Raw genomic sequence first — 18,853 nt, forward strand, 5'->3', positions numbered from 1 at the left:
AAATAATTGCACAAATGCTTTTCTAACATTCTAAGTTTTATGCGGAGGAAAACAATATTTCTTCCATAAGTAGTTCAAGATAAGAAAATCATAATGTCACTAATCTGAAATGAAATTGGACTGTCAAAACATTTCATTTTGATTCTAATTGAATTAAGAGGGAAACAGAAGGTTTCAAATATGACATGTTATAGAGCTTTACATTTGAAATTCTACATTAGAATGTCCAACAATTGAGTGGAAGTTGCTTTTATTGTGAAATCTATTCTTACGCGCTGTTACCGTAATGACTGGTATATACACGACTCAACACAACACGGGCGCCAGCTAGACTGTGTTTCTTAAAGTGGAGGCGGTTTAACTAGATCATATATGTCGTTTTCTCTCAGCCCTGTGAGAACACACTTAGAAAGAACTGGTAATCAAAGATCATTCAGCTTTAATTGAACGTTATAGTCTCAAAATTGTATACTTATATATTAACAATGCACATAGTTGTTGTTTTATTTTTATTGACAGCATTGTGACACTCGATAAAGTTCAAACATCGATTTCATAATTTGTAAAAAGTGTGTCAAATGTATAAAAAAGTTGATTATGTACCGTAGTAAAAACAATTAGAATACAAAGGTCATAATTAAGACAATTTATGATCACCGTTAGAATCAGTGGCAAAATTGAAGGTGAAAAAGAAAAGAATAGACAAGATATAGGCATTCTACATTAAATCAATTGAAATAAATTCCAGAGGGGAAAACATAATGACAGAGATAATAATACAGAATAATACAGATCATATACAGAACAAAATACAGAATAATACAGATCATATACAGAACAAAATACAGAATAATACAGCTCCTATATAACAAAATGCAGAATAATAAAGATCATATACAGAACAAAATACAGAAATATCTGTTGTAAATGGCATTAATAGAACAAATTTGTCCTTCCTTCTGTTTACAAAAATTATTTCATGTAATTGTTGGTGATAAATATATAAAGTTATATATTGAAGTATATGACAGATGATATATATATATATAATTATATATATATACTTGCCTTAATATACACATTTATTATATATTTGTGTAATTTATTCTCACATACATACACACGCACACTCTATAGTTGTGAGGACTCATTGGCACAAAGCATTTACCAGCCCCTTACACTAATCTTAACCATCACAACTAAATGCCTAAACCTCAATCTAATTCTAACCTAAAACCAAGTCTTAACCCTCAAACGGACAAAATGTCCTCACAATGACGGTACTGAAGCAAAATTGGCCCCAACTGTAGAAAGACATGCGCACACACCCACATTGATGACGTCGTCCCGCGTCAGTAACACGCGACTGTTTGCAGCCGTCAGTCGACTCCGGGCGAAGGACACTGATGTAAGAGCATGAATCTCACAGCCTCTTAAGATTCACACTGAGTCCAAACTCCTCTTTCTGTGGGTCTGTCCATTTAAAGGAAACAGGAACAGGGTTTGGTCGGGCGGAGTCCATGAGGCCACGTTTGAACAGACAAGCAGGAAGGAAGCGAGAGGAGCTGCAGCTGAGGTGCGAAGGAGAAACTGATTTGTTAGAGTGATTTCTCCTCCTCTTCATCCCCACACCGTTCACATTGTACTGTGAGTATCTGCTGCCAACACACAGCCTGGGATACATGCCGTCTCTGAGCTAGATCTACTTACTGATCTGAGGTACTTGTACTTTGACTCTAGTACTTTCATTCCCTTTATACCTCTACTCCATTTCACTACAGAGGGAAACACTGCACAAATCTTACTTTACTAGTTAGGATTATACACATAACACATATCCATAGCGTATTCATTATATACTGGTATGGGCAATACAACAGTATATGAAGTTAGAGCTGAAATAATTACTTTGATTACTTAACCAATCAACAGAATATTGCTGATTGAATATTGCTGACACCAATTATCAAGACAATAGTCTTCAGATTAATGTCAATGTCACCTTTATTTCTACAGCACATTTAAAACAACGTGGTTGGCCAAGTGCTTTACAGATTTATTAGATTAAACCACAATGAAAGCTGTAATTAGTCGCAGCACCATATAATATAGTGTCAATATGAGTTGGAACATGAAGAATGCTGCTTACACATTAATATATTAGTAATAATGAATCTGTATGTGATCAAGTACATGTAATATGTTAATACTTATGCAGGACTTTACTCACAGTGACTTGTAATGACAGTGTGATATTAGTACTTTTCTTCAAGGATCTGGATACTTGTATTAATACATAGGCAACATGTTCAAATGTGTATTAACGTCTGTTCCCCCACACTGTGCAGTCATGGATGTGGCAGATTCCTGAGCAGAAAGGATGACATCAGAGGCCGCGGCCTCCACACCTGCTGCCATAAGCAGCACACCCGCCAATAGGGACTACTACTGGGTTCGCTCCTTTGTAGCTGGAGGTATGATCTGACTCATCAGTCTGTACTATCACTTTCACGCCTGCAGTGATTTACACAACGTGGAATTTGACACTCTGTCTGCAGGACTGAGTCATTTTATTGTGGAGACACTTTCTCCTTTGCTTCTCTGTCCGCTGCTTTCCCGTGTGACCTAGAATCTGATTTCTGCCTTCATAGAAGCTTTGTTAAAAAAAAGGTATAAATACAGATTGTATACCTGCAGCACTTCACCCCACATGTAAGCCAGGGTGATTTACCAGCCACAATATTACGTTCAGCTAATCAATGCCAGGAGGTTAAATGCTTTATGTCTTTAGCTGCTTTCAGACATGCACTGAACTGTGGACATTCTCCTGAAATTATCTGCAGGGGCTGTATGTGAGAACACAAATGTTCGAGTCAGGTGCTGAAGACCTTCTCCAGAGTTTTTCCTGCAGCCAGCCCCCCTTGAAAACACTGGATAATCTCCGAGTGAGAATACAGCTGGACTATGTCTGGAGATTCACTGGGCGTGTTGATGACGACACGCCTGCCTAACTCAGACGGACTCAAAACTGTGAAAACAAAAATACAAATATATATAATATTAAAAACAAATATCTCAAGATGAAAAAGAGGTGCTATACATGTGGAAGAATGAAAACAATATTCGAGAGCTTTTGGTGATTTGGGCTGAAGGCAGTGGTGAAATGCTCGAAACAAAAACACCTGATTTCCACAGAGGAATTAATACGTCATGTCCTGCCTCCTGCCTGCTCTACCTGGGCGCCACACCTCACCTAAACGCTCCAGACAGTTTCCTGTTGTAAATGCATCCAAACTGGGCAATTACCTGCTGTGTTCCTTATATGTGAAAGGCAAACTTCAAAAAATGTCTGCACCCAACTGGGACATTCTCCAGAGTTCATATCGACTTAAGTCATTGTCAATTGTTTCTCCAATGTAATGCAGTTGTAAGCACCACAGCAGCACTTGGCATCATGTTACCTTGACGTATAAATAATGCTAATGATATCTGCACGACATATTTAATAATACATGTGTTCCTGTTTTTGTCCAGGTGTGGCAGGATGCTGTGCCAAAAGCACCATCGCTCCTCTGGACAGAGTCAAAATTCTTCTCCAAGCCCAGAACCCCCATTACAAACATCTAGGTAAAAGATCAGCAGGCAAACATGGAAAAGCCAGTGAGTTTTCACACGTCTGTGCCACATGAGCGGAACGTCTGGTTGTGTCTTTGCAGGAGTGTTTTCCACTATCCGGGCCGTGCCAAAGAAAGAAGGCTTCCTTGGCTTGTACAAGGGTAACGGGGCAATGATGGTCAGGATATTTCCGTATGGAGCCATCCAGTTCATGGCCTTTGACAAATATAAAAAGGTACAGTGTAAAAAGTGACATTAGAGGTTGTTTATAGAAACGTGATTTGCTTTAAAGTCGTCACTGGGTGTGTTTTTTGTTATAGAAACCTTTTGCTACATCTGAAGTGAAATGCAGTGGATTTTATTATTTTTGATTTGTGAACCTCTTGACCCTTGTCTCCTCCCTGTTGATTTACAGCTGCTACGTAAACAGATAGGAATCTCTGGACACATCCACCGCCTCGTGGCCGGCTCTATGGCAGGTAATTCATCTTCCAAAGTGATAAGATTCCCTTTTTCACTCCATGACGGCTGGATGTCATGTACTGCACCGGCAACTTTGCCTTCTCATTTGATTGTTGGTTGAGCACAAACTGTTTACATTTGTCACCCGAGTGCAAATGTTCTCATTTCTCAACAGTCACAGAGTAATGTTTAAGTGTAGTTTTGCGATAAAATGAATTATCATTTACCTTAAAAATTCAGATTCCTCACATCTTGTATTTCTTCGAACACACTATCCAGTGGCAACAGAGCTGTGCATTGGTATTTTGAATGTGTGTGACCATACACTGATCACTAACTGCTGTTCTGTAACATTGTTAAGAATAATTTCGAATAGGTAATGATATCTCAGCAACGACTCAAAGACCAAACACTAAACTTTCTGCAGGTCTTTGTGACATTATAAACTAACGTTGGTAAAACTTTGAGCAGTTTTTAAATATAGTTTTTTTTTGCAATTCACCTCCAACTGTTATAATCACTCATAGTGGGTTGTTTTTTGAATTAAGGATAGCATACTGTTTAGACAAATAGGAGCTGGAAAAGAGCTTAACAACAATATGAGAACCATTTCTCTGAGATAAGGTCAAAGTCCCCCCAAGACGATCAAACTTCATTAGCCCAAATCTCCCTTGATTGGGAGATAGAAGCGACACTTAAAATTTCGGTTTGATGTTTCTCATGTGAACAAATCAGCATGCCAAATTTCATATTTAATACTGTGCAGCCCAAAGGTTTGATGATTGACACGGAATGACCCATACAAATGGAGAAAACGCAGACAAATCAACTTGAAGTATTGTGTGTTCTTCCAATTTAAAAGGGAAACTCACACCTTATTAGGTTATTAAACCTTGAATTTAGATATCTGTGTTTGAGTAGACAAAGTAGCCTAAGTGTTAAATCACGATGAAGCATAACCACAGCAATAACTTGTATCCTTCTACCGTGTTTTCAGGGATGACCGCGGTGATATTCACCTACCCCCTGGATGTGATCCGAGCCCGACTGGCCTTCCAGGTGACAGGAGATCATCGCTACACCGGCATTGCCAACGCCTTCCACACCATCTACCTTAAGGTGATCTTTGCAGACATTGATGGCTTTAAAAAAAAAAAAAAGAAAAAATATCAAATATTCAGATTTTAATTGCAATGCCATTTCTTTTTCCTTTCATTTTTATACAGGAGGGGGGCGTTTTGGGTTTCTACAGGGGACTTACTCCAACACTTATCGGAATGGCCCCTTATGCAGGTAACCATTGAGATTGTTTTGCATAGACTGATGGTAGTGTTTGTTTTATATTGACTTCGTGTCGCTTCATGTAGTTTTACTCTTTGCCTTCTATCCTCCAGGGTTCTCGTTCTTCACCTACGGCACCCTGAAGACCCTCGGCTTGAAGCATTTCCCAGAACGGCTGGGACGCCCCTCCTCAGACAACCCCGACGTCCTCGTCCTGAAGACCCACGTCAACCTGCTCTGCGGAGGCGTTGCTGGTGCCATCGCTCAGACAATATCGTAAGTGTGCACACCGCTTACTTGGCATACAACGAGCTCCGAGACTCCATGAATAATGAGCTGACAATGTGGCTGCTTAATTTGTGGCTCACAGCTCGGGCGTGTTATTGATTGGTGTGATTTATTTGGCAGTTGACGTGTTGTATTGTGTTTCTTCTCACCAGGTACCCGTTGGATGTGGCTAGGAGAAGAATGCAGTTAGGAGCCGTGCTTCCTGACTCTGAGAAATGCGTGTAAGTAGAACTTATGTTCTTACTCTTAATGTTGTGTCATAAAATGATGCTTTGCTTTCAATTACATGTATCAGTTTGTGCAGTGTATGTCATAAAATAAGGACTAGACTCATTTTTGACTATTAGAGTTCTTAGTATAGTTGATTGATCACTGATTTGTGGATTTGACAGTGAAATTGTGAGAGCTGTTATTCTGAGGGTTATTATAGGGAGGAAAACAGCTCAGATAACACAGCGCTGATGAACTCCATTTTAAAAGTAACAGGCCAAGTGCTCATCAAGCTAAAGAATCTGTTAGTATTCAGGCCTGTGTGTCTCTAAATGGCGGAGTTGTTTAAAAATGAACCTGTTTATAGTTGCCTCAGGCAAGTTGGTCTGCACACTCTCGTTCCTTAATAAGTCATGGTTGCTCCCTGCTCCTCTCTAAAGGTTTTTTGTCCAAGTTTCCACTTAAAATAGTCGATTCCACTTTTGGTTGTGAAAGCAGAGTTTGATGAATATTTTGCTTGGAAGTAAGGAAAAAACGAATTCCAGAGCTAAGAGAGCTGTTTACATTAGATAAAATACTAAAGCCTTTAAGGAGAAGAGGTGGAAGCCAGCTGTATGACTTCAGCAACATACTGTTTATACCTGTGTAAGTTCACATTAAACCAGTCCAGGCATCGCTCATTGCTCCTGCAGTACCTGCTTTCCCTAAACATTCAAGATTCTTTCAAAGAATGTGTTCAGTCACTACATCAACGCCATACAAGGTCATTTGTCTCCTGTCCAAGACACTTTTTTCATGTTAGTATGGCTTCGGTCCATAGACAGGTTTTAGTTCCTCATAGCACAGACAGGCATCAACAACAAACAAGACTGATTATGTCAATAACAACTGTCCTGTAGATTTAATACTTTATCTCAACACAGTTAATAGAAATTTACTTTGATCATAAAAACAACAACATATGACTTTCTTTTAAAGGAGACATATCGTGCTCATATTCAGGATCATCATTTTATTATTTAATCAAAAACATTTCTCTAAATCTTTTTCTCTGTCATTCTAAAGCATGTGTAATATCTTGTCTTGCACAGATCACTGAGCAAGACCCTGAAGTACGTGTATAATGAGTACGGGATCAAGAAGGGATTGTACCGAGGCCTTTCTCTCAACTACATCCGCTGTGTCCCCTCCCAAGCTGTGGCCTTCACCACCTATGAGTTCATGAAGCAGACCCTCCACCTGAACTAGCCGCTGTTTTTAAACCGTCCAGCTCTGCAGACCCTGCACCCGGGCCCGCACCGAGACATTAAGCAGCTCAGCCTCAATGCTTCCTTCACAGAGTGATCCGAGACTCGCTCTGGCTACGTCTTAAACTCTTCATTGTGGGCTTTGCCTTTTTCCTTGAGTTCACTGAAGGCACCAGGGAAGTCACTTTAATGCCGACAAAGGAAACCGGATATCAAACAATAAGGTACTCCGTGTCTGTCCTGTTCCAGTCCCTCTTACTTCCTGTGACTTGCCGGCTCTTAAGAGTTGATTAACTCAACCACACGACAAGTGGCTTAAATTTGGTTGGACGGCTTGAGGCTGGTTGATATGCTCTTCAACAATGTTGCCGACAACACAGAAGCATCCCTCTGATTGTGTAGCAGCCCCCTCATCATTCAGACATCAGAAACACACACACAAACACACACACACACCTCTCTTTTTAATTTTATGACGGACGCCTGCTTAAATGGCTGATTCATTATTTCCATCGGTTTCTTGACAAAGTTTAGTCATATGTATTTATTTAAATAGTAAACACTTCAGTTCTACAGCTACACGTTGTCTTTATTGTCTAATGTGTCTTCATTTGTACGGACTTGGCTCTTGTTGAAAGGTTGCTATAATCATAAATAATAATAGTGACAGTAATTATAATCAGATGTGTCATAATGTTTTGTTTATATGTGGTTTATTATATTTTTGAATTTGAGATGACTGTAACGTTTGGAGAAGTTTCTGTTTGTGAGTCTTTGCCTTTGTCTTCAACAAGATGAATATAAAGCACTAGCTGCAGGGTTAAAGATGTGAAAGATGCAGTGTCCTGTGTTGCACATGATTTCAGTTTTCATTCTCGAGGCAACTTCCCTTTTAATTGCCAAACGTTGCATTGGGCACTTACTGTATGTGTTTTACTTTGCTGCTCTCCGATGTTTAGTGTGTAGCTGTGATCAGAATGAGTTGTTTGAGAGTGTTTCAGATGTTTTGACATGACATGGATGTAGGTTCGTCATGTCTGGAGGGATCTCAGGAGAAATTTGCCCTTCATGACTATAGGTGTTTCTTTGTGTATTTATTCAATAGGGACTTGTTGCCACCGGGTGGCAGCATTGAATATAAATTGAATTGTTTACCATCAGAGCTGATACAACACTCACACATATTTCACTCTTCTTTTATCAAATACATTTTAGGCTCTTTGAGATTCATTTATTTTTTGGGGTTTTGCTTAACCAAAGAAGGTTGTCAGATATTGAACATTATATTTGCAGCTAAAACACTGTTTGCATTTAGGAAGGCCGAACATTAACTGAATGAAAGTGTTGTGTATTCACATCACTTTGCTGAACAAGCAGCCTCATTTTTTGAGCCTCTTGCCTTCTTCTGCTTTTAACGTCTTACTTCACCGGAGTGATTGAGATTGAGTTTATCCTCATGCTTCAGTTGCTGCTTCAGCCTTTAGATGGCCGTATAGTGTCGATGCCTTAGAACTGTGGTTTCCAACCTGTATGGCCTGTGACACTTTAAAAATGTTTGTCCACGGGGGGGTGTTAACAGCCCAGCCCCTCTTTCCTTTTCAAGTGGTTCCATTTAATTTTCCTTTATCCATAGAATATCCAGTAATTCCATTCACTTGATTCTAAAAAAAGAATTTACAACATACTCTCAGGCACCAGGTTCCTGAATTACAAAGCAACAACATTTCAAAGTTTTTTTTAAATGTGTGAAGAGGGTGTGTTCGAGCTCGAATGGTGATTGGTGCACGGACTGCATTTATATAGCGCATATCTCGTCTTATCGACCAATCAAAGCATTTTTACGACACAAGCCACATTCACCCATTAACACAATTCATACACTGTCTGCAAAGCCGTCAGGGACAATTTGGAGTTCCGTTGGCATGCAGACTGGGGGAACTGTGGATTGAACCGAAGACCTCGTGGTTAGTGGACGACCCACTCTCCCCCCTGAGCCACAGCCGCTCAAATGGTCAGTTTAGTTGCTGTTCAATCATATTGTGACCACTCGGTTATCATTGTGTGACCCATTGAAAGGGGTCGAGACCTCCAGGTGGGAAACCACTACCTTAGATCATACAAATAAATAGAGAATTCACACAGACAAACTTTGAAAGCTTTTCACTGAAGAAGAGGTTTGGTGTGAAAAAGGCTTCAGGCCCTTCTCAGTCCAAAGGTTGTCACTCATCAAACTGCTTTTAAAAAACCTACAAACATCTGATCCCGATAAACTTAGGATGAGAATTAGAAATCAAGCAGTTCAAAAAAATCTATAGTCACATTTTGATGCAATTTGCACGAATGACCTTGCAAACCATTAAAATGTTCATTGGCAGCTCCACACCTCTCGATGAACGAACGTCTGAAGATCTCAGAAGTTATGATTCTGCCAGTTCACCTTGGAAAGTGCTCGTAATAAGAGACGTTGATGCAACTACCGATCTGCAGACGTATGTAACTGTAACAAATGGACTGCAGCATCCGACTATGCTCTCCACCTGTCTGAGCTTAGGATATAATTACTTTTGTGTCAGTGCTGTATACATGGTCTTTCATTGTAATTGTAATTTTGCACAGTCTCGTATCAGACCAGCTCCGCTCCTGCTGCTTCACTGTAAACAGATTGTTTTATAAGACGAGGGATATTCAATACATTCACACGTAGAAATGTACAATATATCGCTGTACAGCTTCATCTGTTTGATAAAATGCCTGTTTTTGTTTCAGAGTGACTTTACATGTGTAAAAACAACTTCAAGCCTTGCATCTTTATTTTGTCAATGAATATGAGCTGAATGATCTTACCTCCGTTTTTTTTTACTGAACGAGAAGGTGCAGTAACTTGGATTTTAGAAAGTAATATCCGAGAGTAAAACATAGTGATGCATTTCACACTTTGTGTCTCAAACCCCTGTTAATGTCGGTGGACTCTAAAACCACAAACGGACTGTAAAGCATTTGCATTAATTTCACTGCAGCTGGGATACACTACCTGTTGTTGCTTGATGTCACACACTGATTTGACTGGTAAATGTGATGTGTAAAAAAACAAAACAATGTACGTACAAATGTTCTTTGATGAATTTCATCACCACATCATCTGTTAAATACAGTTAACCCGAATGAAAATGCTGTTCTCTGTTTTTGTCTTTATCAGTAGGATTCTTTCTATTGTTTCTCTTATAAAACATCCCTCTGTTCATTTGATATCATTTTCACGAATATGATCTCTTTTCCTGTTCCTTCATTCATGTCTGTACTGATAACACACCTGGGAAGGATGGACGTATTGTACTCTGACCTCATTCACAGCGTAACGCTTGAAATCACTCGTATCACCGATGGAAGACTGACTGCTGTACTTCCTGGACCGCCCTCTCCTGTCTCATTACACATCATCGTGGTATTCGTCCTCTACACAGTTGGTGAAACAGTTTTGAGCAAGAAGAGGAAACTTGCCTTAGCTGCAACCTGAACTTTTCGTGGTTGGGAGCAGAACAGATTTTCTGCAGATATCTTGGTCCTCAGTGGGACATTTCTCTGACCTTGACATGCCTTCTTATACAGTGACTGTTGCCACAGGGGACCAGTGGTTTGCAGGGACAGACGACTACATCTACATCACCCTGGTGGGCACGGAGCAATGCAGCAACAGAACGCTGCTGGACAAACCTCTGTACAATGACTTTGAGAGGGGGGCGGTAAGTGATGTTACGCTGCTGCAGAGCTGTGAGGAGGTCATCTTCATCTTATGATGAATGATGAGCATCAATACCTGCAAATAGACACCTAAATAGGAATTTTTAAGTAAAGTAAAAATCAATGACGCCCTTGGTTGTCCTGTTCAATAGAATGTGCACTGTTCAGTGTTGTGGAAATTAATCAAAGGTCTTTCTACATTTATTCTCAAACTGCTGCCATCAAGTTAATCTGTACTTTTTGTTTCAAATTACAAATATTGTCCAATGATAATCAGCTGGAAGTCAATTAATTGAATTTACATAAAATCTTTTCTAGATCACACCTCAGGGTTTCACATTAAAGTGAAACACATTTAATATACACACTATAAAAGTAAAATGCATTAGAGATAAAGGAAATCAAAGGTCTAGTAAAAATATTTGTCCATAGCTGCTTTTTAAAAGGGATGAGTTTTCAAAATAAAATGTTGCATCCACTTACTATTCTTTATACAATTTAAAAAAACTAAAACCTAAATATAAGAAAAGTATCATTATAAATATCAACGACAATTTATACAAACACAAACAACACGATATGTATGCAATTCACAAAAAGAGGAACAGAAACCACCGAACAACGCACACACACACACACACGCACACCAGTTCCGTACATCCGTCAGTAAGAAGTTACGTATGACAACGTATACATCATTCCATGTGAGCCCTTTAAAATCAATGAAATAATAATACTTGTGAAATTCATGTTCTTTGCTATGTGGTATCACTCAAACCCAAACTTACAGGTGAAATAGAAATAATGTCACAGACCCGATTCAGTAAATGACACATTTCTCCCCCAGCATAAGCTCTCTTTATTTAGCCACTAACTAAATTGCAGGTAGACTCCTATGAGGTGAGAGTTGAGGAGGACCTAGGTGAGCTTGTGTTGGTGAAGATTGAGAAGAGGAAGTACTGGGTGCAGGACGACTGGTACTGCAAGTACATCACGGTCAAGACCCCCTTTGGAGACTATTTAGAGTTTCCCTGCTTCCGCTGGCTGGTGGGCGACAAGGAGGTGGTGCTGCGGGACGGACGAGGTAATAATAAGAATGAGAATAAACATGATTTAATGTGACTTTTTTGAATCTCATAAATGAAATGCAGCTCAAAGTGCTTTACACAGTGGCTGATATAGGATTTTTCCAAATCGGGGGCCATTAAAGGGCCACATTTTACACAGAGGAGCCAATTGTATGTCCAAGGTGCACATTTAAGTCATTCGTTGTTCTATAGCTTTGAGCAAACACCACATTATTGAAAACTTTTCAAAAAAATAAATTGTCTCATTGTTTATTATTAGTATTGTCAGCAAGTTTCTTTAAAAACGACTGACAGGCCAGGAGTACATCAGGGCTCAATCAGAGATTAGCCGGGGCCAGTGACCCCCCCCGGCCCTGTTCCTGGATCCGCCCCTGGCTTTTGAGACATACAATGAACATATCTGTTGCAGAAAATTAATGGGAAATAACATGGAAATAAAACCCAGTAAGTAAACATCAGTAGACCTCAGTTCATTTGTTAGTTTGCCTCACAGTTTCCTGACTCCTCATGTTCATCAGTCAGAGTCTGCAGCTCCTGTCTTGTGTGTGTGTGTTGTAGCACATCTGCCTCAGGACGATAAGACCAGCCTGGTCAAACAGCACAGACAAAAAGAGCTGGATATGAGGAAAAAAACCTACAGGCGAGTTCACTCTACACGTGCAATTTATCTTTGGACCTTGCAGGAGGCTGAGACGGCTCAGTAATAACTCTGCTGTCTTCTCTAGATGGAAGGAGTGGCAGCCGGGCTTTCCTATGAGCATAGATGCCGAAAAACACCGGGATTTGCCTCGAGACATCCAGTTCGACAGTGAGAAAGGAGTGGACTTTGTGCTGAACTACGCTAAGGCGTAAGTGCTCCCTCTAACAGCCTTCTTGAGTAAAGCTGGAGGCCCCTCAGGACAGAGCGGAGTGAGTCAGTGGAGACGTGCACTGCTTCAGTGTAAAGTCGTCATGAAGCCGTGATCAGATGTTGAGCTTCAGGCTGAAAACATGCTTCTATTTTCTGCACCTGTGGATTACCTGGAAAGACAGAAGCTTACTTGTGTGTCGCCCAGGGACATTTGCATGCGCCTTTCATGCGGACGTGAAAACCTACACGCAACAATGCAAAACAGATACTGAGCAGAACAGTTTGGATGATGCAGTAGTTCTTGCAAAAGAAGGCAAATGATGTATAATTCAGTTTCTTGCTGAATAAATGATCATAGATACATATTTACATTTTGTTTCCCAGAATGCATTATATCTGCAGTGTTTAATTGACATATTACACAAAAATGCACCAGAGTTTTGCGTTTTTGACCTTTTTTGATGATACACCGGTGACAAATGTGATTATGATGGTGTTAACTTTGGTTTTCCAGGATAGAGAATCTGTGTGTGAACCAGTTCATGCACATGTTCCAGTCCTCCTGGACCGACTTTGATGACTTTGAGAAGATATTTGTAAGAATCAAAAACACAATCTCAGGTCAGCCTCATATATCATTATTATTATTATTATCATTATCATTATCATTATTATTGTTATTATTATTATCATGTTTTGGTATCTTATGTCGTAATATTTCTCATATAATATAATATTGATATTATATAACATTATATTATTTAGAGTATGTGATGCAACACTGGAAGGAGGACTTCATGTTTGGATACCAGTTTCTGAACGGCTGCAACCCAGTAGTGATCCGGAAATGCACCAAACTTCCCGACAAGTTCCCCGTCACTCACGAGATGGTTTCCTCCAGCCTGGAGAGGGAGCTGACTCTGGAGGAGGAACTAAAGGTACAGACATGCTGATGTCTGTTTCTTCTGTCTTTGTTGTGTCAATGCTGTGTCTCTCTTTAACGCTCCGTCTCTAAAAAGCAATGCTCTGGCTCCAGGCAGGTAACGTCTACATAGCGGACTTTGAGATGTTAGAGGGCATCACTGCTAACTGCACAGACCCGTGCACGCTGCAGTACCTGGCAGCTCCCATCTGTCTGCTCTACAAGAATGCTCTGAATAAGATCCTGCCAATAGCCATACAGGTACAGTGATGCTGAGCAGGTATTATGTCACGGAGTTAGTGTTCCCTTTTACAATTTACAGTTCGGCACAAATCATTTTTTTCCAGCTTGGGCAGACTCCAGGTGAAGACACCCCAATCTTCCTGCCCACCGACGCTAAGTATGACTGGCTGCTGGCAAAGATCTGGGTGCGCTCGGCTGATTTCCAGTACCACCAGAACATCACGCACCTGCTCAGGACACATCTCATAACAGAGGTGTTTGCGATTGCCATGTTCAGGCAGCTCCCAGCTGTTCACCCTGTTTATAAGGTAAAACTCCTGCTGAGTTATTGGCAAATTGATTAAGTGGATTGACCGATGAGCTCACTGGCTGATGTTCCTTCCTCCCAGCTTCTTATCCCACACATTCGTTTCACTATCGCCATCAACACCAAGGCCAGAGACCAGCTCATCAATGAGCACGGCATCTTTGACAAGGTGAGTGCGTGGATGGAGAGGAGAGTAGTGGAGAGGGAGGGGAAAAGAAAAGGGATTTACTATTTCTTTTCATATTAAACGAGAGAGAAAAAAAAGATGCAAATAAATAGGAAAAGAAGGAAATGACCGAGGAAATGAAAAGCAGAGAAAAACCTGTCCAGTTTGGGCTACTGTAAAAAACATGGTGGCCTCCGTAGAGAGGATCCGCTCACAATGTAAGTTTAAAGCATTTAAATATAATTCTAGGGTCAAGAAAACAAAAATTCGTACAATTTAGATGATTAAACACTAGTGAAAACATCACTAAGATCATTTTATATTCAGTTTCTGCCAATAGACCCCTCTCACCTAAATCCTACACACTGCACCTTTAAGTATCACATAGAAATAATGTTCTAGGGAGAACAGCTCCGAAAACAAATAGTTGTATGCATATATTTCTGTTTTTTGACACCACATGCAAATAAGAGGTGAAGACCACATGCTGCCGGAACAATGTGTGATGGTGCTGCTTCTTCCCCCGTCCTCATCCAGGCCAACGCGACAGGCGGAGGGGGCCATGTGCAGCTGATTCAGAAGGCCACAAAGACTCTGACCTTCAGGTCCCTGTGCTTCCCCGACATGATCAAGGCCCGTGGAATGGACAGCAAGGAGGAGCTGCCCACCTACTTCTACAGGGACGACGGCTACAGCGTGTGGGAGGCCACCAAGAGGTTTGTGGAGATGAACGGCTGGTGTGTGTTTGAGTGAGAGGAAGAAACATGGACGGTGAAAGCTGCTACCCTGAGAGTGGCAGAATTTCAAAGGTAATGGAAGTTGGAGCATTTCATGTTTCCTCTGTACGTGACTGCTGTCCTGTTTCCTCTCTCTCCTCTGGCAGCTTCCTGTCTGATGTGGTGCATATTTATTACATCAGCGACGAGACAGTGCAGGAAGACATGGAGATCCAGGCCTTCATCAAAGACGCATGCAGCTTCGGGATGCAGGACTTCGATCACTGTGGTGGGTGCGAACGTTACACCGCTCGTCTTTTTTGCACAATTTTTCTTCTTGACTCTTGAACAACAAATTCCAGCAGCTAACCAATGAGTTTCCTCTTTCATGGAGACAAGCAGCTCGCCAGCCTTCAATATTTCATTAGTTCCGGGTTCCTGTGCAGAAGACAGGTACGACTGGGAACAGACAGCATTATAAATTCAGATCTGACACAGACGAGTGGTTTGAAGGTGAAAACAGGAGTCTGAAGGTGTCACTGACTGAGGCCCTGTGTTCTAATATCCTTCCTGCATTTCACCATCACATATCTGAATCTGTTGTGTAAGGGTCCTCACACGGTTTGTTGTTTTAAAGACTGAAGCAAACTGTAATATCTGTCTGTGCCCAGAGTTTCCCAAGTCCCTGAAAACACGTGAGGAGCTGTCAGAGTACCTGACTGTCGTCGTGTTCTCCGCCTCATCGCAGCACGCAGCTGTCAACTTTGGACAAGTGAGTTGTAGATAAATACACCGTATATAAAAGAACCTGTCACTCAATGTCTTCATCCTATAAAACTGATTTAAAACGAAATACACGCCACTTTAACGGTTGTGGATGGATTCTTATAGATTAGTTGTCATGTGTTATGCTCCTCTCCACACAGTGATGGAGGGAGGACTCATCCTTGACTTAAAAATAACCACAACAAACTAAACTATACTACACGTCAACGCAAAATGTATTTGAAATATCCTGTGACTGGTTTGTTTTTACCTCCGCCAAAGAAGTTATGTTTCCCCTCTAAATTTGTTTGTTGGTTGGAATGTATGTTTGTTTGTGAGCAAATATGCAAAAACTACTGGACAGATTATCAGGAAACTTAGTGGAAGCGTCTGGTATGAGTCAAAAATAACTTCCGGATCAGGAGGCCAATCTTAAACTTTCTTAAACGTTGAGGATTAGGGTGTTTTTCAACATTTTAACTGAGAAAAGGGTTCAGATCACCAGAACCTTTAGTTCCTCTGAAGGAGATAAAAAACAACAAACAAACAAACAAACAAACATCACTGACATCGTCAAACAAACTGGAAATGGTTAAAAACAAGCACATTTGTTAAAACGTAAGTCTCTTAATTCAAGTTCTATATATTTGGTTGTCTTTGTGTTTTCTTTCCATTCAAAGTAAAATAAGGTTTATGGTTTAACTGTGAAATATAAGGCCTCAGTCATATTTCTTTGACATAAGGGTTTGATAACATCTTATCGTTGCCAATTTAAATGTATATATATATCATTATATTGATGTATTTGGATCAAGAAATCCTACTCGCAAATATCTGTGTTTGCATCAGCCCCCAAAAAGTTATATCTGCCGTGTTCTGATTTCATCAGTCAAGTGCAGTGTCAGTGACATCATGCAAAATGCATGTACAGCATGTAAAGGGAATGCTACTAACAACTCACATGTGATATCTGAAATGTGATAAGAAAGCACAACTACACACTGAAGACAAATAGTTAGAAACTGCTGGTTTTACTATTAACGATGTTTCATATTTTCTAAGCTTATCTTGTTTTTTAAGTACGACAAAAATGTTGTGAAGTAGAATTTTGTAGTAGAAGTAAAAGTACATGCTCCTCAGAATTGTAATTCTGGGACATGCACATGTGGTTTCACTGTGTGTATTGTGTAGTTCGACTGGTGTTCCTGGATCCCCAACGCTCCTTCTACCATGAGGAAGCCTCCGCCCAGCAAGAAGGGCGTGGCAGATGTGAACCTGATCATCGATAGCCTCCCTGATCGCGGACGCTCCAGCTGGCACCTGGGCGCCGTTTGGGCCCTCAGCCAGTACCAGGAGAGCGAGGTACGAAAGGGAGCGCACACGCACACGCACACACACACACACACACACCTCATTACAGACTGTGTTGCTTTGAGGACCAAACAAACCAATGATCACTTTGAAGCTTCCCTCTGCTTCGACATGTGCTCGTGTCCTTGCTCTGTGCCTCCGGGCTGAATGACCCTTCTCCTCTCTCGCCCTCCACAGCTCTACCTGGGCATGTATCCCGACGAGCACTTCATAGAGAAGCCGGTGAAGGAGGCGATGGAGAAGTTCAGGACGCGGCTGGCAGAGATAACCAGCTCCATCAAGAGGAGGAACGAGGGAAAGAAGCTACCGTACTACAACATGTCCCCTGACAAAATCCCCAACAGTGTCGCTGTTTGAGGAAAAACAACACACACGTCTCTGTGTAATATTTGCCAAAATCACGTTTTGTGTGGCCACTGTGATCTTGACCTTTGACCTTCTACCACCCAAATTTGATCAGTTACTGCATGAGTGTAAATTAACATTTGTACCAAAATTAAAAGGATTTTAATGTTTGCAAGAAATTTGAAGAATTCCCCAAAAGGTGTTGTTGAGATATCATGCTCACACGGATGGGACGGACGTACAGACAATCAGAAAACATGATGCTTCCGGGCGCTGGCTGTCATCAGTGCAGAGGCATTATAAAAAACTAATATGTTGTGCTACTAATAACATTGATGCAAAATTAACAGTTTTTAACAGTGTCACAAATCTTGTGACCATTACATTAAAATCCAGAACACAAATATCTGTACACTGACAACGACACGGAGCGTTAAAAGTAACTTAATTTTTATTTGGTTGTTCTTTTTAACTCTACATACTTTGTTCAAACATGGGAACTTCAACTGAAAACACATCAATATTTCTTTTAAAAACATATGTACTTTTACCAAATTCTTTACAGTTACTATTCCAAAGTAAATTCACAGACAAACTCGTGGAATGATATTATAAGACAGGGGAACAGTCATATATGTTCAAGTCCAGTCAGTAGTAAACAAATGTAGCTTTATGCAAGTTACACTATTCCCAGACATAAGAGAATCGAAGAGATAGGAGGAAGAAAAACAGAAAAACCTAGAAGTACCTTTTCTTCTCAGTCGATTTCCTGCTCAGTGGGATCGGAAAGTGGAAAAAAAGAATAATTTCATGGTGATAGACACTTTGAAAGAAAAAGCTGCTCTGATAGAGAAACACGTCTGCTTGTTCAAGTGCCCTTTAGAGGCTTCAATCTTCATCAGGACTACATCAAAACGTCTGTCTCAGACTTAATGAGAGGAGCCAGCTCCTATGAGTGGTAAATAACCTTTAACTGTCCAGATCAAGGAAATTATATGTTTAAATATTCAATGTTGTTTTTTTTTGTTCTGGAAAATTCAAATATGTGGTTAAAGGTCTCTATTCTGAATGTTTAAAACAAAATTCAACAAGCAATCTTAAAAAGCAAAAAAAGTTGGAGCAGATACACACGTTAAGCTTTGTACAACCCTCATATCAAAATGACTAAACAAAGAGTGCAAGTGACTTTCTGGTATATTTATGCCTGGGAAAAAAAATGAAGTGTAAGTTGCATAAAAT

General features: G+C 40.4%; 2 protein-coding genes and 1 long non-coding RNA gene across 4 annotated transcripts; 2 read left to right on the forward strand and 1 right to left on the reverse strand.

The window, feature by feature from the left end:
- Nucleotides 1–1,361: 1,361 nt before the first annotated feature.
- On the forward strand, nucleotides 1,362–7,559 carry slc25a16 (solute carrier family 25 member 16). 2 transcript variants are annotated; one of them, XM_034608346.1, is made up of 10 exons: nucleotides 1,362–1,647; nucleotides 2,349–2,474; nucleotides 3,535–3,627; nucleotides 3,717–3,850; nucleotides 4,031–4,094; nucleotides 5,075–5,196; nucleotides 5,304–5,370; nucleotides 5,472–5,634; nucleotides 5,799–5,867; nucleotides 6,948–7,559. In XM_034608346.1, the coding sequence occupies exons 2-10, from the start codon at nucleotides 2,381–2,383 to the stop codon at nucleotides 7,102–7,104; spliced, it is 963 nt and encodes a 320-aa protein (XP_034464237.1). In that variant the 5' UTR covers nucleotides 1,362–1,647; nucleotides 2,349–2,380; the 3' UTR covers nucleotides 7,105–7,559. The 2 variants fall into 2 exon arrangements, with proteins under 2 accessions (XP_034464237.1, XP_034464238.1); XM_034608347.1 differs by having other exon boundaries at nucleotides 1,362–1,719; nucleotides 6,948–7,104.
- A 544-nt stretch (nucleotides 7,560–8,103) lies between these two features.
- LOC117775310 lies at nucleotides 8,104–9,094 on the reverse strand. Its single transcript, XR_004616242.1, has 2 exons — nucleotides 8,964–9,094; nucleotides 8,104–8,646 (listed from the first exon to the last, which is right to left on the reverse strand). It is a non-coding gene; the product is annotated as an uncharacterized LOC117775310 (long non-coding RNA).
- Nucleotides 9,095–9,688: 594 nt separating this feature from the next.
- On the forward strand, nucleotides 9,689–17,628 carry alox5a (arachidonate 5-lipoxygenase a). The gene is made up of 14 exons (XM_034608345.1): nucleotides 9,689–10,843; nucleotides 11,727–11,925; nucleotides 12,488–12,569; nucleotides 12,655–12,777; nucleotides 13,294–13,400; nucleotides 13,545–13,717; nucleotides 13,816–13,962; nucleotides 14,049–14,252; nucleotides 14,334–14,420; nucleotides 14,955–15,133; nucleotides 15,301–15,422; nucleotides 15,805–15,905; nucleotides 17,090–17,260; nucleotides 17,447–17,628. Exons 1-14 carry the CDS (start codon nucleotides 10,694–10,696, stop codon nucleotides 17,624–17,626), a joined length of 2,025 nt encoding a protein of 674 aa, XP_034464236.1. The 5' UTR covers nucleotides 9,689–10,693; the 3' UTR covers nucleotides 17,627–17,628.
- Nucleotides 17,629–18,853: the final 1,225 nt, after the last annotated feature.

This window comes from Hippoglossus hippoglossus, chromosome 15 (assembly GCF_009819705.1).
Source record: "Hippoglossus hippoglossus isolate fHipHip1 chromosome 15, fHipHip1.pri, whole genome shotgun sequence".
Lineage (NCBI taxonomy): Eukaryota > Metazoa > Chordata > Actinopteri > Pleuronectiformes > Pleuronectidae > Hippoglossus > Hippoglossus hippoglossus.